Source organism: Thunnus thynnus, chromosome 7 (assembly GCF_963924715.1).
Source record: "Thunnus thynnus chromosome 7, fThuThy2.1, whole genome shotgun sequence".
In the NCBI taxonomy this organism is placed as follows: domain Eukaryota; kingdom Metazoa; phylum Chordata; class Actinopteri; order Scombriformes; family Scombridae; genus Thunnus; species Thunnus thynnus.
The window spans coordinates 3,390,454-3,411,572 of NC_089523.1; the positions used below are offsets into that span (position 1 = coordinate 3,390,454).

Genomic DNA, 21,119 nt, shown 5'->3' on the forward strand with positions numbered 1-21,119 from the left:
TTTAAGGGTTACAAAATATTTTACTTGGGTTGCCATTTTTTTGAACATTAGTGAGTACTGTACATTAAAAACACAGGACTCAGTACAAACATTTACAAACAGATCTTATCATTCTAAACATGGCTGTTGTATGTTTTTAAATTAAAAATGAATACATAAAATTATTGCACCAAAAAATTACAATTTACATACATGCAGGGAAAAAAATGTACTGTTGTCAGTGAACCTCAGTGTCTTTGATGATCAGTTATTAATATGGAGGAGAGAGCAGAACTGGACTGCTGCTGGGGCCAGCCATATCTGTGAAAACACAAAACAAAGCTTTATAATATTCCCTAAAGAAAAATTAATTACTGATCTAGGAATTAAAACATGTCTATCTTTACCTTTATATTAAGTACTTATTGGTGGTCTTGAAATGTATAAATGTTCTACCCAAAACAACAACAAAAGTTTAAAGTAAGGCACTCGTGACATTTAAAGAAAAAGTTTACACCAAAGATCCCTGACTTAAGTTTAATGGTCAAAGTGTTTTTTTCCCAAATAGAGCTAGCTTTAATAGTGCATTAAAGGGCAAGGCAAGCATATTGAAATTTATGTTATCTAACTTTCCACATAAAACCCCAGTCAATCTCATTATAAAGAAGCCAAGTTTAAGCCCCTTATGCAGCACAAGTTAGCCGAGCTGGGTATGTATCTCCAGTCAGAGAACCTGGGCCTGCAGTCCATCTGGAAGTCATTGAAGGGAGATCTGGCCATTCCCCTCTCCCCTGCGTCGCACTGCCCTTCCCTACTGTCGTCCCATAATCCCATCTAACAGCCGCCTGGGCCTGGCTGGCCCATTCCGACACACTGATGGGCTTAACTTGGCCGTCTTGTAAAAAAAAAAAGGCCCGGTTTTTCGGCAAGCCACTCCAAAAAGACACTTTAAATATCTGAGGGGGATTTAATATCAAGTCCATTAGGCTTTTCTCGAGCCCTGTAAACAGTCAATTAGTGGATCATTCTGATTTGATCCACATGCAGAAAGATCTGCTATGGAAAGGACGAGGCGAGTCAGGGGGTTTTCTCATTTGGCTCTCCTCCAGATTACCATCCATGTGCCATAAGTACATGGTGACATTGTGGTTTAGTAGAAGTTAAGGATAATGAACATGACTAAGGTGTTTCAAGTTTTCTTTCTTTTACTCCTTCATAAAAATGATTAATTCTGTCCAGGAGGCCAAAAGAACACAATACTCACAGATAGATTACCAATAGTGGGCACTGCTCAGAAAAGTAGGAGGCTTGAGGATTGGGCCAAAAGGGCACGCTGTGGGTTCAAAGCTTTGGATAAGGGACATTAAATTGTGTTTTTGTCCCTTGATCAAACATACAGCTGGTTGGCAGCAGTATAAACCAAAGCTAAATCTGCTGTATAAAACAGGATTCCTGCATTTCAAAGTGGCTTTGGATAAAAGCATCTGTAAAAACTAATAATCATTACAATAAGTTCCTGGATTAGACATTTAGACAGGAAAAAGGCACAGATTATTTACTTTTTACATTGGACAAACTCAAATTCTTTAGAACTGACATACAATGTCAGCAGAGGCGGACAAATATACAAAGTGTTGTCATTGTGCCTTTGAAGAAACTTCAAATGTGAAACTAAACAAAACACAAAATCCAAATTACTCTCAAAATCCATACCACATTAAGGCACAAACCTACTGTACACTATTGTGGAAAAATACAGTGAAACATTGTGTATTGCAAAACAAAGAGTCATGGCTCTGCCTCCTCCGAGCAGTCTCATAAATTTGCAGGAGCTTTGAGACATAAATGCTCTCCAAAGTTCATAAAATGCTTGTGAAATCAAAAATGCGAGGAGATTTCTCCTGACCATTTCTTGCATTTCTCTCTGTTTACATTTTAAGTTTTTTTTTTTTAAGCTGTCAAGATTATCCAAGCATGACTGAGTGTTAACCCCTGTCTGCCATTGTATTTTATGGTTGGGGGGATGTTTTTTGTAACAAAATTAAGTGGCTGTGTTAAGAAATCAACATGAAGCCACCTGAAGAAATTGCTGATTGACTACGTCAACCTCTATGCCAAAATTACTGTGTGGAAATGAATGAATTAACATAAATAACTTCAAAAACTCAGCAGTGGGGTGGGGATGGACTGACTGTCATTAACCTACTGTGTGAGGCCTGCCAGGACTTTCAGCAGTGAGAACAAGCATGGGATTTGCATTGAAGCCCATTGACATTGTAAGGGTTAGAATGATAAAATGTTTACAACCATTTACAGCCCTGTGAAAGAGAGGACTGGGAGAATTCACTTGCTCTGCACATCATGTTTGACAAACTCTTCAGTGTGAATGCTTGAGCAACAATCCCTATACTACTATAAATTTAAGTTTTCTCTATCATACAGGTATCATACAAAAATGTCTCAAAAAAGGGTCAAATTACCCTTAAAAGTCTGATAGCTAAAGCAAAAAGAAAAAAGAAAAAAAGAAAACCTTTGAGAAAAATAAAGTTCATGTCTTATCCAACTATGGCTATGTTCACATTATATGCTGGTGGCCCAAATCCAATTTTTTTTGCCTCCAAGTAACTCAGTAACTCATCTGATTCTTTTCCACTCGTGTGAACAAATTAAATCAGATTTTTTTCATATCAGATCTGGCACTCATGCATATGTGGTCCTAGATCTGATTCATATCCGATCTCTGGCTTTGCAACTGCTGCCAGAACAGTCAGGCAGAGCTCACGTGTTTTTTTTAACGTCTCACTTCTCTGCACATATCGCCTGTTGTCATCATTCAGTGTCGGCACCTTGCAGCCCGGAAAAAGAAACATGGAGCAACAACAGCGACAGGGGTCAATGGAGAGACAAGGAAGTTTCAAATTTGTTGGACATTTATGGAGAAGCTTCTAATTAAGCTGAACTGGAAGGAACTTATCATAACTGAATGCTAGCACAGCCATTTCATCCATATTTATGATTTGACTGTCACATAAATGATGTTTTAATATGCATGCCACTCACATTTCAACCTGCACACACATGGCAGTTTAGGACCTGAACAATGTTCACACTGGAGCTGGATATATGTCACTTACAAACAGGAATGTAACCCATTAACACAAAAAGAACAAAAAATTGTAATTGAGCATTTAGGCCTGTAATGTAAAGGTAGCCTAAAGCTGCCTGTTGTCCTCAATATCAAAATCTTGCATGATATAAGGCAAAGAAAAAACCAACATGATAGATTTTAAAACTTTCCAGAATGTGCTTTTCAGATATTCTGTATATCTAGGTGTACTTTGCACATCTGTTTCATGCATTGTTTGCACTTGATCAGCAAACAGCTATTGTGTGTTTGTCCAGTCCACAGAATTCCTGTACTCTGAGGTCCTGTCAGGTATTAGTGTAGTTTGCATACTGCAACACTGTACTCCCTACTACCACTGAGTAATTGAATTCTGAGTCAAGCCTCACTTAAACAGTCATAGTGAGTCATATGCAAAATTACTCAAAAGCTACTTTGTATTAAATGACAGACTCTTCCAAGTAGTTTCATTTTAAGAATCATAATAACAACACTGACACCATAATCAAAATGTGAGATAACAGCTGTACAAACCTGGTTTATCAAGGTGAATTGACTTTGAATGTATATAACCCACACAACGCATGACAGAAACTTGTGATAAATGTCATATTTCTTATATATGAAAAACATACAGATGACTTAAACAATATCCAGTAAACAATCCAACCTGAAGTTGTAGCAGAGATGGGACATTATTTTAAAGATGATACCCAGTGTTTCCTAGTGTTTCCTTAATGTAATATATTCTTTATGTATTTTGATATTTATCCTTGCACTTCTATAATACTGTCAGGCTCACGATGGACAGTTTTAAAAAAAAGGGGGGGAAAAACGATGCAGCGGAACCAGAGATATCATCTTTTTTATTTCATGGCTTGTCAAAATCTGGTGCCTACATTACCCACAATGAGCACAACAGCTGACAGTTCAGTCAGAGATTTGGATGTTTTATACTAGTAGCAGCTAATGTAGCCTGGAGCTGCTAGCCTCCAGCAGAGATGATGAGTGGGCTCACTTCGTTCTAACGCCACATCCTCTAGATTTTTTTAATTTTCAAACTTGTAGTCTTCAGCCCCAACACTGACTCAAATGACATCACTTGAGGCAATTTATCAGATTTCACACAGCTCCCTCTGGAGAAACAAAAGGCTTTACACTACTTTTTTCACATATACAGTAGAACTCCTGCAAAACCTGGAACACACTTTGATGTGCAAATCAGTTTCCCCTTTACTATAAATAACAAAGCACAGAGAATCGAAGAAAACTGCTAGTCAAGCTATGTAAAGGTTATACAAACACACCTTCCGACAACTCTGTTTTTTATTGTCTATTTAATGTGTAGAAATAGAAATGAAAAGGTGGCTTGAGAAGCAGATAACTGCTTCTTAATTCTTGACAACCACCAGCTCAGTGAACAACATTCTAGCTCACAGATTTATTAGAGTGATTGGTGGCTGCCTTTACAGCAAGGTTCACTAAATAATACAATTTGGAGTTGCTAGAAGGAAGGTGCTGGTTTTAGTTTAGAGTTGGGGACAATCAAATGAAATTTAAAAAAACCAAAAAAATCCCCAAATCTTTCCATAATAATTAACATCATAATTTTGCCACTGTGGAAATTATGCCCTGATTAAATATCTTTTTAACAAGGCTATTTTTCATTCTGACTATGGGTAACATATTAGCATAAAAATAATTATGTGCAAAAATACATATAGACAACATTGTCTGTCACACTGATGGTAATTATAGTATGTTCACTGCTTATGCTATAGATGTAACAGCACCTTTGACCCTGACCTAGTTGTGGATTAATCATGCAAGCTGCTTACCCATGCACTGGAAATGTGTTGTTTCAGCACTGGGGAAAGCAGCCCCAAAAGAGGTACACTTCAATACACCTTCAGTATGCCACACACTGACTTTTTATCTTGAAGTACAATAACTGACTTTGACTCCACTTATAAATGATTTCTCATTTATAACCTGATACATTTTACTTCTGCAATACTTGGAATTAAATTATGCCAGCTAATTCTCTCTTTCATGAGTATACTGAAAATAAGCCACTGACAAGTGGTACTATACCTGCATTCATCAATACTTTAAAGGGCTATGTCTGCAGCTTTGTTTGGTATCTGCACACTGTTCCACTGCTCTGCTGAAGTAGTGTAGTTCACTTTAATGTTTCTCCAGCCCTCTAGGATAGGTGGACAGCATTAAAGCCAGCTGCTGGGTCACTCATGGTTTCAATGGCATTAATATTTATCAGCGTAACCTGTACCTATTCTTATCACTTACATAACTTCCCAGAGTTCGACACTGAAAATTGAACTATTAAGTAAAACAGCGTTTTGCCTCCTGACCCCTGTATCTGGCTGTGTTTTGCCTTTGGCTGGCTCTGAGGAAACACTGGTAATGCATCCCGTTATTTACGGTTTGGCATCTTACAGCCTATTACTTTTACACTGCAATCAACAAGTTTTGGAAGTGAAAGAGTAATAAAATGGTAAATGTCAAACAACAATAATAATTTCCCCCTGTAGCATAGTGTAATAATAAGGGTAGAACAAATCTAAAAAACATTTAAGTTAAGACTGAGTGATTTTGTCTAGCCTTATAACTGACTATGCGATTTACAGTCATCTATGTTCCACAGTAGATGCGAACTGTAATTTCTTCTTCTTGGCCACTAACGTTTATTTGTTGCTATCTGCATCATGTGGCTTGTAAAGTTAAGCTCTACTATTAACAATACATACAGTCGGCTTTGAGTTCGAAAAAAGGTGAAGCATGGGAGCTAACATGCTGCATGCTAATGATAGAAAACTTCCATTGTGAATAGGGCAGATAATTAGCCATGAGCTAAATTTTCTCGATAACATGCCCGACCCGCCATCGACTAAGCAAGCCCAGAGACGCACCCTTTGGATCCCTAATTATTTCCTTTAACCCACTGAGCCCTCTTTCACCTCTTGCTGGAGCCTATTTGATGTCTGGCTGTCTAGAAAGATTCATCGTGGCTTAGTGGGTCCATTCAAAGTACATGCCCCTATTTAACAAACTCAACAGGGTAAAAAAAACTTCCTCAGACTTACACATGAGTTCTGAAAGGTATTATAATTGCTTTTTAAGATCTTGTGTTGATGTTTACCCAGATGTAGATTGATATCTAACTTGCCATGCTGTGTTTTTTTTTCAATACAGTGAACTGACTTAGTACCAGCTGATGAACAGAGAAAAGGACAAAGTGTGACAGAGACTCCTACTGTTGTCTTTGAAAGTGGTATGACGTCAGTGCACACACAATCTACAAATAAGCCGAGGAGACTGTGGGATTGCAAGGTAGTGGTATGCAATGAGACAATGAGGCTTGAGAGCAGGAGGATCTCCTCTTGGAGTACCTATACCCTCTACTGGCTGAAATGTGTTATACCAGATAGGGTTGAATTTTTACCCTCTAAAATATCTAAGGTGGATCATCTTTCGTTTGTCTTAGGATGACAAAATGTCACAATATAGGATGTCAAAATGTCACAATATATTTCTAAGCATTAGCGAAGCAATAGGTTTAATAAACTACTTTTAAAAGAATAATTAATTTGTTATGGAATGAGGTAATGTGTTAAAATTACACTGAACAAGACTTGCAGTAGTGTATGGGCCACTGCCACATATGCACTGCAGTAAAATACACTGCTAAATGCATTGATGTGATATTGGACATAGTCTCCCTAAGTTATTTAAAAAAAGAGTAGCAGCATCAATCCTTGCAGACCTTGTCCCATTGACTGTTCAAGGGACAGTTTACTCAAAAAACTAAACAAAACAAAATCTCACTCAGCTCTTATGGGATCCATCCATGCAAGTATTTTTTTGGTTTTATTTGCTGAGACATATCTGTCTCTGACATTTCCTTTACTTCACTTCTCTTATCTGTGGAAATCTAAATCCTTAAGTCTTATGTGGGATGTTAAAAAAAAGTATTCTCTTTATAAGAAGATAGTTTTCTTAATGAGATTTTATTGCTTTATTTAACAGTACCTAATTGTAGCTTTGTTCATTAATGTTATGTTAATATTAATACTATTTAGAATAGTATACAGTACTATTTAGTCATCATGACGCTAATGAAAAGAGGCATGACTTCATTGTCATACTCTTATCTGTATTGTGAAAAAAGACAGACAGCTTTGCCAGAAAGAACACCTTAAGAAGAGTCAATCTGGCAACAATCCAGCATAGCCATGTAAAGGTGGGATTCACAGGGCAGAGAGGTCACATTTATCCCACTAAGATGTTTGTCCTCCATTAAGTCTGTAATCACAATGCACTGAGCCGACTCCTCAGAGCTTCATCTTTAGCTGCCAGCCTGGTCCGGATCAAGTATTTAGTTTGATAAGTACGGTTTACTGAGGATCACATGCTGTTAACGGGCAGGTTAGCCAAAGGAGGAACAATCCTCCTGATGGTGATTAAGTACCTAAAGAAAGGCTGGGTGAGAGGCATACATTTGTCATTTTGCACGCTCTATGCAGGTAGAGCTCATGAGTGGATCGAACAAAACAGGACCATGACTGGTCTGACCTATTTCCTCTGCTCTCTCACAGTGCGCATCAATAAGGATGTAACATACAGTATAGTCAAATAAAACCCAAATACATGCCGAGTCTGAATTTAAGTCTTCTGTTTCCTTTTAATTTTCTTCTGATACCATTTGCAGTCCGTAGCTGTGGCCAGATCAGTCGAAGGAAAAAAATAGAACAGACAGGAAGTCTGTGAGCGGGCCAGGACACATTCTGATGAAATAACTGACAAAGAGGTCTACTGAAATGACAATAACTTAAAATAATGTCATGTTCAGTGCTAAAGTTCCATCTCTCTGTAACAATAGGGTGTCCATTTTGAATTATGACAGGCAAAAGTGCCAGTGAGCATGGTATTTCAAGTCCACACCACATGAACACACACACATTTAAATATTTAACTTGAGCATCAGAGACTATTATGATAAACTGGATTTATGGCTACAGCAAAGGCTCTCACTTGTTCTTCCACTCTGCATGCACATTTCAGGCATTTTATTTCTTCAAACAACTTGAAAAGTTAAAGCCAGGAGGGAAAACTCTACAACTCCAAAGCCAGTGTCAGGGCTACTGTATGGTTAATAAGTATATTAGTTATCATTAAATGACACAAAATATAAACATCAGTGTTGGGAAAGAAATAAGCCTCACAATACAGTTAATACAAGATTTGATTTATATTTCAAGTAACAGTATTTTGTTGATAACCCACCTGGGGAAATATGCACTGTGAGCACTGTGAAATTCTGAATTTTATTATATGAGGTGACATTTAGTGAAATGCAAATTACTAATTGGCTCTGAATATTCACACAATTTATGAAGTCATCCGAGTCTGCAGCATCCACTTTGGCTTCTCTACGAAGATTTTCTAAATGTTAGAAAAGAAGAAATAGCTTGTGTTGATTCACAAAAATTACAAATGTGCAATGAAAACGGGAAATCGCCCCATACTGCTGTTGCTGTTTGCATTTTATATGTGGAGAAAAGCCAATTCATCTTCTTTGTGATAATATTGTTCATTATAAAGTAGGTCAATTCGAAAGGAGGCGGTGCAGAGAAACTAAAGATTAGCTTGGTCTTTCAAAAGGACCTCAAACATTGTTGCGTTGAAACTCTGATACCAAAAGAGAGGGTTGCAGAACCCTACAATCTCCAGTCAGATGAAAGACTACATCAATTACACAAGATACAGAGGTGCCAACATCTTCAGCTAAACTTTGTAAATTAAGCTTGTAATTGGTATTTGCTTGCCCAAAGCAGTCTGAGGGCTTATTTATACCACATGTTGCATAAATCTCTTAAAAAATACATAGGACCGCTTAGGTCTTTAGCACATGTAAGTGAGGTGTAAAAAATAGGCCTGGACCTTGCAATGTAATCTCAGTAAATCTGGACACCAGGTGTCCTTACAGCAGGTGTTGGATTACCAGCTGGCCTTTCCAGGACACAACCTTGTGTCCTGCGAAGTGAGCGTAAGGTAAGAGGACTAAGGACAGGTAAGAGAGGTAAACTTGAGGATTTAGGTCCTCAGCTCTGCCTCCAAAGTATCTTAGCAGGTGATTTGTGGCTCATCCCCTCCGGGCTTAGGCTGTGACGATCTGACAAAGCTAAACTCTCAAATCAGGTGTCTACTTAACGCAGTGCAGCCAGGTTGATCGGGGAGATGGCTGAAGAACAGGTCGCACATCCTTTTAGCGTAGCTGTTTGAAAGGGTATTTAAAGGGTGATCCCATTATGTTGGATTGAAAGCTGCGTAATGTGTTCCAAAACAGGTCCAGGAAGGATTCTGACAGCAGCTACTGGCGAAGAACACTGAAAAAAACACAAGATGCACAAAGATACAGCAAGCTTGTTTTCTTCATGTAGGGTGCAGCTGTATTGGTCTGAGAGAATGATTACCAGATGTCTCTCAAGTCTAGTGCCAAGTATAAGACTCACACTACAAGACATTTTTTGACTGTTGATATTGTTGGGGAGCAAAAGGTACACAACCAATAACAGAAAAAGTGTACTGGTCACATGATTTTTACCAGTTGAAGAGATCTGCATCTGAAGTGAATAATTGTCATAATTCAACAAAACATTCCAACTTTGTAGTAATGAAGCATGACAAGGGACAGAGGAATGCTGTTCTGTAGTTTTGGATAGTCGGCTGCCTCCCTCCTTGCCTGAACTAGTTTACTGTTCAGCTCTGCTATCATCAAATTATGCTGTCTTAGACACAAGGAGTCACTATGCTTCAAACAAACTAGGTCGTACAACTTGTTGTCCAACCACATCTAAAGGCAAAAGTGTCCATACCTGTTTGACATGAAAACACTCGATGGTGATCACTGTGATGAATTTCACAAATGGGGATAAGGGCGCACACTTTTGGGCAGTTTCTCATCAAAGGCATACATAGTTCTGCACTCAGTTGTACACACACAAAAAAATACAGACGCCTTCATCTCTGAGGTACTCCAACTACAAGTACATCTTGTTTTTGGATATGGACAAAGCAAGTTTGAGAACTGTTGTAGCCTCTGGGACAGCTCACATTGGGGTCAAGATGTTTCTCAGAACCACTCAAACTAGAAAATCAGTCATGTTGGGACAGATTCCAAGCTGATTCAAGGCTTTTTGTTTCTATTGTCTGGGACAAGCAAATCCTGGCACAAGTCTTGTAGTCCGCACTGAGCTTTAAATGTTACTGACGCTAAACAAAACGGTGAGCATCTCTATGCTAGCAATTCTATCCTGCAGATTAACAGGATTATTTGTGTGTTGCACGATTGCCAGAAAAGTTATGAAGACAGATACAGATACAGGAAAAGCATCCAGTTTCAGTGTGTCTCCAGAGTAACAGAGCCTTTTTAGAGCATGACTAGTCTCACTTGTGTGAAGCATCCGTCTGTCCTTTATCATCTCAAGTGTTTGTTTAGAGTCTTGTCATGTAGCCCTTGGCTTCTATCATGAGGCAGTGAAGGCAAAACAAGCTGAGTGATTATCATCACCAGGGCCAGGAAGGGTGGGCAACGGCAGTGGAACTTATCATGTCCATCTTGCAGTCCCTTTTCGTTATGACCTAAACTCATTTGCACCTCTTCTCCTGCTGGCCCCAGAGCCTCATGTCTGATGTGAGAGGATGACACCTCCCCTTCCGATGCCTTCTTCCTACAGGCTCCACTCCTCGTCAAATGAACGCTAAACAAGCACAATTACAGTTAATGGGCTGGATAGGATCTCTGTCCTCTTTCTGTCTTTGAAAAACATCCGTTCGCCCAGCAAACACACTGCTTCTCTTGAGGTTTCTCCATTTTAGAGGCAAGGATGTATCAGATTTTAACTGCTTTAACTTTTAGCTTTTTCCTGACACCACATGTCTCAATCATTCAAAACAAGGAATGTTAGGAGTGTAGGAACTGCTATCTCTGATGGCTTAGATAGCACAAGCATGGAGCCAAGGTTGTGCTATCACTGGCACTTATCTCACACAGACACACACAGCCCAAACAATGACTAGCAAAATGTCTGATAGCACAAACAACATCCTGATGTAATTACGCAATCAGGAAATTAACAAGACAGTGTGTCTGCTTCAGCAGGAGCATGTATTCTACAGTGTATGTAAGAGGGAGAAGACAGAGAGGATGGGCGGGAAAGGGAGGGGTTTAACACCACTTTGAGTGCAGGTTCCTTGAGGTGCATCCACACAGATAACTGTCTGTATGGGCTGGGAGAAAAACAGATATGTTACATACTGACTGTAAGAACTGCAAAGTTGACATGGAAGCTCCTCACAAAGCTTGGCTCAAAGGAAGTGCAAACATCACTTCAATAAACATTCTAATCTCATGTATAATTTTTGTTGTTACCACAGGGGCCTATCCACCTTACTGTATGTTTCCCATCAACAAGGAAGCACTCCACTACAATGTTTCGTCTTTTCACATTCAGTCTTTGCCGAAAATGAAAATGTGTCTTGCTCTGTTGACTTCTTCTGTTTGTGCTTGCATTTTACCAAATATTTGAGTCCACTGTGAGATTCAGTGTGGAGATTCATTTGGTTTTAATTCAGTTACACTATTACACAGGTAATCTAAGCAAGGATCTAGATGTCTTTAAGGCCACTGGGAAAGCAACCAACTGTGGAGCTGACTAACTCACTTTCTCAGTGTGGTTGTCAGCGTTTACAAAGGTAAACAAACAGATCAACCACCCCATCCATGCAATACACATTCATAAAAGATCATTGCTGGGCAAGTAGCAACTGAGCACAGATTTTTATCCCATATCTGCATATCCTCTATTCTAACTCCTTACCTGTGTTATCTGGCCATTAGACCTAGTCATAAATTAAGGCGCATGTTCCCAAATCTGAGATCTTCATATTAGTCTAATTGGTCACAACCAAAACTGTTGACATGTGTTTACTACAGCTGATAAATGGACTAGAGGTTAAAAGATAACAGCATAAACCTACAAAAAAGAACATAGCTGACAATGACAGTCTGTCCAACAATTTAATCCAGAGTTAGATATCCTGCTAACTACTTGTCACATTACTGTGCAATCTGGTACAGATACATATTGTCCCAGGAGGATGACTCCTAACAATTTTGGTGACTCCCCGACCTTTCCTTTAGCCTCATAACTGGGCCAAAATTTTCACTTGTACACAAGAATTTTTCCTACTGAGAAAACTGAATTTTACTGAGCATGTTCAAAGTCTGTTTACAGGTCTTGGAGAGTACTACTGCATAGTGTACATGGAAAAAAGTTGTATAAAGCATTTTGTGACTCTAGAAGGAACTGTGTGAAATCTGATAAATTGCCTCAAATGATGTCACTTGAGTCAGTTGGGGCTGAAGACTACAAGTTTGAAAATTTGGCTTGTGGCGTTAGAAAGATGAAGATGCTAGTAGTTCAAGGCTACATCACCCACTACTAGCCAAACACACCCCTGCATTGCGGGTAATGTAGGTTTAAGCTTTTGACAAGGAATAAAAAAGACAATATCTCTTGTTCTGCTGCATTGATTTTGATCCTTATTGAAAAACACAACCTTTAGTCCATTTTTGTCTCACCATCATGAAAAACTCTATAATACAAATAATTTCCATTGTGTTGCCTCCTATACTACTTATGCTACTGCACAAAGGAAGTCCCTTTATCCATTTAATGAACCTCATGATTCTAGTTCTGCATAATCTGTAATTGATTGCTGATTTATGTTCTACTGTAATTTTTTGACCCATGTCACATATACATGCTAGAGCGGAGATAGCACTAGAGGCTGCAATGCATCAGCAGTGCATTTCAGATTATTTATGACAGTACATTATCAAACTCCACTGTGATCAAGCAGTTGAATTAGTGTCTTGTTTAAGTATTCATTAACCTTGATTACATTTATATGAAGTAAGTACTGACTGGGTGGAGGAAATGTATTAAGACCATTTCTCAAAGTCAATGAATACAAAGGCCTGACTGTAAATTAATGAGTTCTCTCAGATTGCCTCTCCTTCAAAAGCTTATTTTTCCATTAGCACTCAGTGCTGCTGAAAGGCCAAAACTGGAAAGGGCTTTAGCTGAGAGACAGCTGTCAAGCAGGCTAAGAGAGCAAACATTACACTTTTATCCATACCTATGAGCAAACATACACACATAGACAGGCAAGCAAACACATGTGTGTGCAAACACAATTTAAAAGGTGAGAGGTAGAGCTCTCCCTGACACTCACAGGCTCTGCAGCCTGAGAATTTTTAAAAGGTTTAAGCTCCACTCCCTTGTTTGCTCTGCAGCTTATTCTTGTCACTTCTGCATGTGTTTGTCTCACTGCTGTTTGTGTCAAAGTGTGTGCTTACCAGGTGAGAGTGTGTGGGGATGTTTTTGTTCAGATGACAAGAGTGTTTGTTTTGGGGAATCACTCTGTTTGTTCTGCATGCTTTAGGAGTTGACACCCTTAGTGACATTTCTTATCAATGTTTCAATCAGTTAACAATCACAAGCAGTAAGTTCACCAAAACAGAAATGTGTTTTGCTGAGAAACCCTGCATATAAAAAATCTAATGAGAAGAAAATGAGCATGTTTGTTTTCAATTCATATACAAAAAAGGTTTTCTTATGGAACCTGACTACAGACCTGCAACACATCAGTAGTAAGAAAAAAAGAGAACTAGAGAACTCAGTATGCTTTAAACAAACTAGGTAATACGGAGCGTCCGTGTCTAAAGGCAAAAGTGTTTATAGCTGTTCCAAATGACCACGCTTTGATGACTTCTGTCATCATAGTGAGGGCTGGAATGCGACAAATCATACAAATGAGGATAAAGGGGAAACTTTGGGACAATCTTTCCTCAATGGTATTCATGGTGTTGCACTTGAACTTGACAGAGAAGTTCAAATCATGCCTTTTATACTTCTGCACACCTGGACAAATCACTGCATAAATTGTTGGATTGTTACAGAAATTGTCAGCTGCAGCCCCCCTGATTCCACCATCAGAAAGGGTGTTTCAAAGACTGTTAAATGATCCCAAAAGCAGCTGAATTAGTCCAGATACAGTGAACTGTAGCAAAAGTCCAAGTCAGAGACAGAATAAGATATCTTAAATTATATTCACAGTCTCACACAGTTTAACAGTATATGTAATTTATTCTCTCTTTGACTTTGACAGTTGCAAGAGTCCATTACATATACTTTTAAACTGTGTGACTATAAATCATCAGTGATCCCTTTTGTCAATTGAGCAAACAGGCATGAGGGCCAGATACTGAAAATCAAAGCCAAGCAATCACAATTTATGAGTCTTAGAGAGGAGCTCTGCTGATGTCATCTCTGTTGGCATTTTTCAAAATAAACTCCCCATGGCTTCTCCCTCCTCGTCCTGTGGCACCATGAGCAAAACACACCAGTCTTGCTACAATCTATCTCCACATGTTTATGTGGCAGGCCATAGCAGTGCCATAGTAGTAAATGGTTTTAGAACAACCCCAGCCTGGGCTCTCTTCTATAGATCAGCTGCACACAGAGCAGCAGACCAATCTTTTTCTGCTAACCGGTGTTGTTAATGTTTCATCCCCAGGGAGACCAGTGTTGGTTTAGGCTCAGAAATGCTCCACTTGTGTAATTATAAATGGTGTCTCCATCCTGTGAACCTTGGCCATCTTATTAACTTGTTTCAACTTTCTTTCATGCACTTCATTTCAGTAACAGTAAATCTGTTTGGACAGATTGGCAAAACAAAAGTGACAAGATGAACTGAAAGATGGCGGTGCCTTGTTGTCTGTGGGTAAGCCATTCACCTCAGAGAGCTTTGTTGGGATGGCAAATGAGCAGAATTAGCTTAAGAAACAGATGTCTCTTTATTGCTGCTGACACAACAGACATCAAGATAAAACCCAGCAGCACAAGCCCAATGGTGAGCCCTCAGTGGCTAGCAAACTATTTAAAGCTCAATCACGAGTGTCTTCAGGGAAAGTAGAGAAACAGTGCCCCACTCTGTCCACAATGAGTAATACACTGAAATGACTTAATTCTCTGCTGGGCAGTGTGTCAAGGGCAATAAGGCTTAAAGACTCAAGCAGGAGGTGGGCAAAGGCAAAGACAGCATGTCTGCAACACCTTCGTGTCACAGAAAAAGGATTATTAGGTTGCCCCATGATCAGTATACACAGATGCACGCACACAAAAATACAGGCTGCCCTATTAATTGGAGACATAGCTATTATAAGCACAACAGGGGTGCGAGGGGCTTTGTCCCCCCAAAAGTGGGTCATGATTGAAAACCACAAGAGGAGAGAATAAAGGAAACTGCATACAAATGGGTTGTGGGGGTGGGTCCTCATGTTCTACTAAACTGTCACCTGCCCACCCTCTTCGCACATGGCTGTGTTTGGCTGAAATTTCACACAGCTGGGATGAGACTACCTTAAACCTCCCTTTGTGTCTCTGTCAATAATCATGTTTGCACTCTCATGATCCTATGGCTTTAGCTCTGGTAAGTTATTTGCTGCTTCACCTCTACCACCTACATGACTGACTGATGTATGGCTTTTCTGGTACACAGGGATCAACATAGCAGTTACTGACATGTTTTCTATTCTTTGCTGCCTTTCATCTCTTCATTCTTCCTCCAGTTTACAGCATTTGAACAAATAATGTATATAAAAAAGCACAATACAAAAGTAGTATAAGCAAAAATAAAGAAGAAATGCTTGGAAGTTCATGTTAGGATACATAGTGACAATATAAGCACTTCCATATAAGTATCAAATGAAAAACCACTAGGCCCTTATTAAGACCTATATTTTCACTGAACATGAAAAATAATAAACTGAATAAAACTTTTCAGTCATTTAGTTTGTTCACCACTTTAGTCAGGTGGGGATTAAAGAACCATGCAGTCTACAGACAGCCAAACTTCCACCATATATCTGGGCTAGCTCCGGCTAGCCTGTGCTACATAGTGTATTGTTGCAGTTTGAGTGTCTTTGTTTCACTGGTCTGTTTGAAAAACTGAAAAATGATACAGATTTAACAAAAACTAACAATGCTGACAATTTGATTTGACAAGCTAAGAATTACTGGCTAGCTGACATTAGATTAGATAATATTAAATTGTTAGTAATGGAGATAAGGGGAAATTGACCCGAACTTCATGGAGAGTTTCTGGTTTTAACAGAGATGACTCTTTCAGGGACTCCACGCTGAACATTTGGTAAAGGACTATCTCATTCTAGGAAAGAAATGGTGGGCAGATAAATACAACTATCCTCAAAATAATTTGACTTTATTCATTCAGTACCATGCATCTCCATCAGGGTGAGTAACACTGTCTTCCTAAAATTTTGACAAATAATAAGAAAAAAATATTTTCCCAGCAAAACGGAAGGATTATTGACTAACTGCGATGAATGTAATCAGTTGAAAAATAAAGCATGAGAACAGTTCACTGCTCTCTGGGTAAAACAAATAAAACAAAAATGACAGGATATCAAGAGCAATAAGGTTTGTAGAGTCAAATAGAGGGTGGGTCATTTCTGATATTACCACTAAGAGTCGCCAAAGTCAGACATTTTCAAATCCTGGCGACAGGGGCTTTATCAAGGTTTTTAGATGAGCTAGTGAGTATTTTGAATAAGTTTAAAATAGAGGGTAGCTGTACATGTTGTCTCATTCTGTCTAACAGAACAGACACACGTCAATTTAATCAATACAGTTACCCACACCAGCATACCACAACTTCTACATGAAGCATATTTTTGGCTTCAAACATATTTTCTTTTGAGTCACAAGAACAATAACATTCATTGCATCCAGCCACAGAACATATCCAGTGCAGACACCGACAAAGGACTACAGCTGTTGCTAAAATGCTGCTGACACACTGCTTTTGCTATGTAGCCATTGAAGACAAGGTCTAAGCTCATTTTGGTTATGTGGGACAGCTTCATGATCCAGAAATGGCAAGTGTTATTATGGCATTTTCAAGGTAGATGCGTTACATTAATTTCCACGATAACTTCATGAACAATGGGGATTGTCCTGACCAGAAAAAAACAGCTGTGGAGAATGGTTAAGACAGATTAAGGCTGCCTATGTTTATCTCTCAAGTGACAAAGCGACCTCTTGTGGTCATACAAATCATGACTGTCCTTTTTGAAAGAAATCAAAAGCATTGGTTATTTGTTGAAACATCATATGTTAATGTTCAAGAGCAAAAGCAGAAGAGATGGTGCAAAAGGTTTTAGGGACATGTCCTACCTTCAGCATTTTCAAAAGACATTACTGACAAGAAACACTAATCTTTAACCTTTACCATAACCACAATTTTTCCCTTACCTTGACCGAAATCACCAATTTTCCACAACCTTAGCCAAGTAGTTTTATCTACTTGAAGTCAATCATAACCTAACCAAATAGGTGGCAGATCAGAAAACGAATCATGAGTCAAATGAATTATGTTAGAAACAATCATCTTGGTGGTTTTTTAAAGCACAGACAAAAGATTTTGTCATTTTGATATAAGAAATTTTTAGAGTAATGGCTACTATTATCCTGGGCAGAACTTAAAGGGGACATATTATGCACATTTACAGGTTTATATTTTTAATCTGAGGCTCTACTGGAATATCTTTGCATTATTTACAGTTGAAAAAACTCCTTAAAGTAACTACATTGTAACTAACTACATTATGAGCAACTACATTATAAAAAAAACAAAAAACAATGCAAGGTTTGGTGGCGTTGCTACAGGTACCTGGGCATCCACAGTTTGAATAATACATCTACCAGACGCCCAAATACTGCATTGTGATTTACATTTACAGCATTTATACAGTAGGGTTTTGCCATCTATGTTATGAGGAATGGAATGTGCACACATATATGGTTTAACCATTTTGAAATAATACTGAGTTTGAGTTTGAGTTAATGTCTGATTTTAGAGGCTTAGGTCCTGAGGACCGTTAAATCGATCGAATGAAGGTTACATGACACATCATGTAATCCATGACCCTACGCTCATGGTCAAGGGGGCAGCAAATGCTCAAGTGATGGGTTAGGAGGATCACACCTCCATATTACTTCACTACTACTTGCCAGTATCAATTAGTTGTCATCACCAATGAATGATTAAGGAGTAGAAGCAGCTCAAGGAAACACTAATTATGTAATCTTAGCACAGAGATTACTAATTACAGCTGACCTTTGGTTAGGCGTCTGTGAACTCTGTGTCTGAGAAAATATCTCTCATCTATTCTGATGTCAACTATACTACTCCCACTTAAGACAGGTGCAAGATGATACATTGTCAAAGACAGTCTATTAGAACTCTAATTGAAACCCTTAGTGAGTTTCACTCAAAAACAGGAGTTCATAGGCCAAACCTGTAAATTAGCTTCTTTTGACAAACTATTTTAGACTTTACACCTTCGCTTCACAATGTTTTGTAAATTCAGCCGCAGGGATTAGCCAAATAAATAACGCACACCACATTGGGTGTGAGACTGAAAGTAACTACATTGTAACTAACTACATTATGAGTAACTACATTATGAAAAAAACAAAAAACAATGCAAGGTTTGGTGGCGTTGCTACAGGTACCTGGGCATCCACAGTTTGAATAATACATCTATCAGATGCCCAAACACTGCATTGTGATTTACATTTACAGCATTTGTACAGTAGGATTTTGCCATCTATGTTATGAGGAATGGAATGTGCACACATATATGGTTTAACCATTTTGAAATAATACTGAGTTTGAGTTTGAGTTAATGTCTGATTTTAGAGGCTTAGGTCCTGAGGACCGTTAAATCGATCGAATGAAGGTTACATGACACATCATGTAATCCATGACCCTACGCTCATGGTCAAGGGGGCAGCAAATGCTCAAGTGATGGGTTAGGAGGATCACACCTCCATATTACCTCACTACTACTTGCCAGTATCAATTAGTTGTCATCACTAATGAATGAGTATCAAAAGATTAAGGAGTAGAAGCAGCTCAAGGAAACACTAATTATGTAATCTTAGCACAGAGATTACTAATTACAGCTGACCTTTGGTTAGGCGTCTGTGAACTCTGTGTCTGAGAAAATATCTCTCATCTATTCTGATGTCAACTATACTACTCCCACTTAAGACAGGTGCAAGATGATACATTGTCAAAGACAGTCTATTAGAACTCTAATTGAAACCCTTAGTGAGTTTCACTCAAAAACAGGAGTTCATAGGCCAAACCTGTAAATTAGCTTCTTTTGACAAACTATTTTAGACTTTACACCTTCGCTTCACAATGTTTTGTAAATTCAGCCGCAGGGATTAGCCAAATAAATAACGCACACCACATTGGGTGTGAGACTGAAAGTAACTACATTGTAACTAACTACATTATGAGTAACTACATTATGAAAAAAACAAAAAACAATGCAAGGTTTGGTGGCGTTGCTACAGGTACCTGGGCATCCACAGTTTGAATAATACATCTATCAGATGCCCAAACACTGCATTGTGATTTACATTTACAGCATTTGTACAGTAGGATTTTGCCATCTATGTTATGAGGAATGGAATGTGCACACATATATGGTTTAACCATTTTGAAATAATACTGAGTTTGAGTTTGAGTTAATGTCTGATTTTAGAGGCTTATCAGAATCAGGCTGAATTCTACAACTTTGGAAAGTTATGGTGGCAATCATTTTCTCTTTGGTTTGATGAGGTAAACAATAGCATTATGCTGTTCATAAATTCTTACCGGAATCAGCATTTGCAGTAGTTAATGAGCTAGCGCTGCACTGTATGTGCACTGCATTGCAGCACAAGTAGAGTGCGGTTCAGCTTTTTTTTGCCGGATGAGTTCAACAATTCGTCAGACCAAAATGGGTCAGATATACATATTATAAATATTCTATAGCTCATGTCATTGTCAAGTCATTGAATCACCTTATAAAGAATGGATACACAAGATTAGTCTTTCAATGCTTTACAATCTATTCAAAAACAAAGATAAGACACACTGAACTTTATTTCAGTCTAAATGGAAATTGTTTCACCCAAATTATAGTCAGGAAAACAGGGCAGAGTTGGAGCAGTGTCATTTCTCACAGGAAGAACCTGTGTCCTTTCAGAAAAGTAGTAGCACAAACACAAGCACACACACAAATAGGTAATATTATTAGGAAACACTCCATAAATTTTCATTGTTACGCAGATGACACCCAATTATATTTATCAGTGAAGCCAGATGAACCCAATCAGTTAACTATACTCCAAACATGCCTTAACGACATAAAGACCTGGATGACCTGCAATTTTCTACTACTAAATTCAGATAAAACTGAAGTTATTGTGCTTGGCCCTAAACACCTTAGAAACACATTATCTAATGATAAAGCTACTCTGGATGGCATTACCCTGGCCTCCAGCACCACCGTAAGGAATCTGGGAGTTATCTTTGATCAGGATATGTCCTTTAACTCCCACATAAATCAAATCTCAAGGACTGCCTTTTTTCACTTACGTAATATCACAAAAATCAGACACATCCTTTCCCAAAAAGATGCAGAAAAACTAGTTCACGCATTTGTTACTTCTAGGCTGGATTATTGCAATTCCTTATTATCAGGCTGCCCTAACAAGTCTCTAAAGACTCTCCAGCTGGTCCAGAATGCAGCTGCACGTGTTCTGACTAAAACTAGAAAAAGAGATCACATTTCTCCCATTTTAGCTTTGCTACATTGGCTTCCTGTAAAATCTAGAACAGAATTTAAAATCCTTCTCCTAACTTACAAAGCCCTTAATGGTCAGGCACCATCATATCTTGAAGAGCTCATAATACCGTATTATCCCACTAGAACACTGCGCTCCCAGTATGCAGGCTTACTGGTGGTCCCTACAGTCTTTAAAAGTAGAATGGGAGGCAGAGCCTT

The 21,119-nt window shown here is 38.6% G+C and overlaps 1 protein-coding gene across 2 annotated transcripts in view; it reads right to left on the bottom strand.

The window, feature by feature from the left end:
• The window catches only part of brip1 (BRCA1 interacting helicase 1), a 95,588-nt gene continuing 74,469 nt past the window's right edge, over positions 1 to 21,119 (bottom strand). For both annotated transcript variants that reach the window (XM_067593822.1, XM_067593823.1), the window contains one exon: positions 1 to 300. In XM_067593822.1, coding sequence (XP_067449923.1) covers positions 244 to 300 — 57 coding nt within the window. In that variant the 3' untranslated portion in view covers positions 1 to 243. The remainder of the gene's footprint in view (positions 301 to 21,119) is intronic.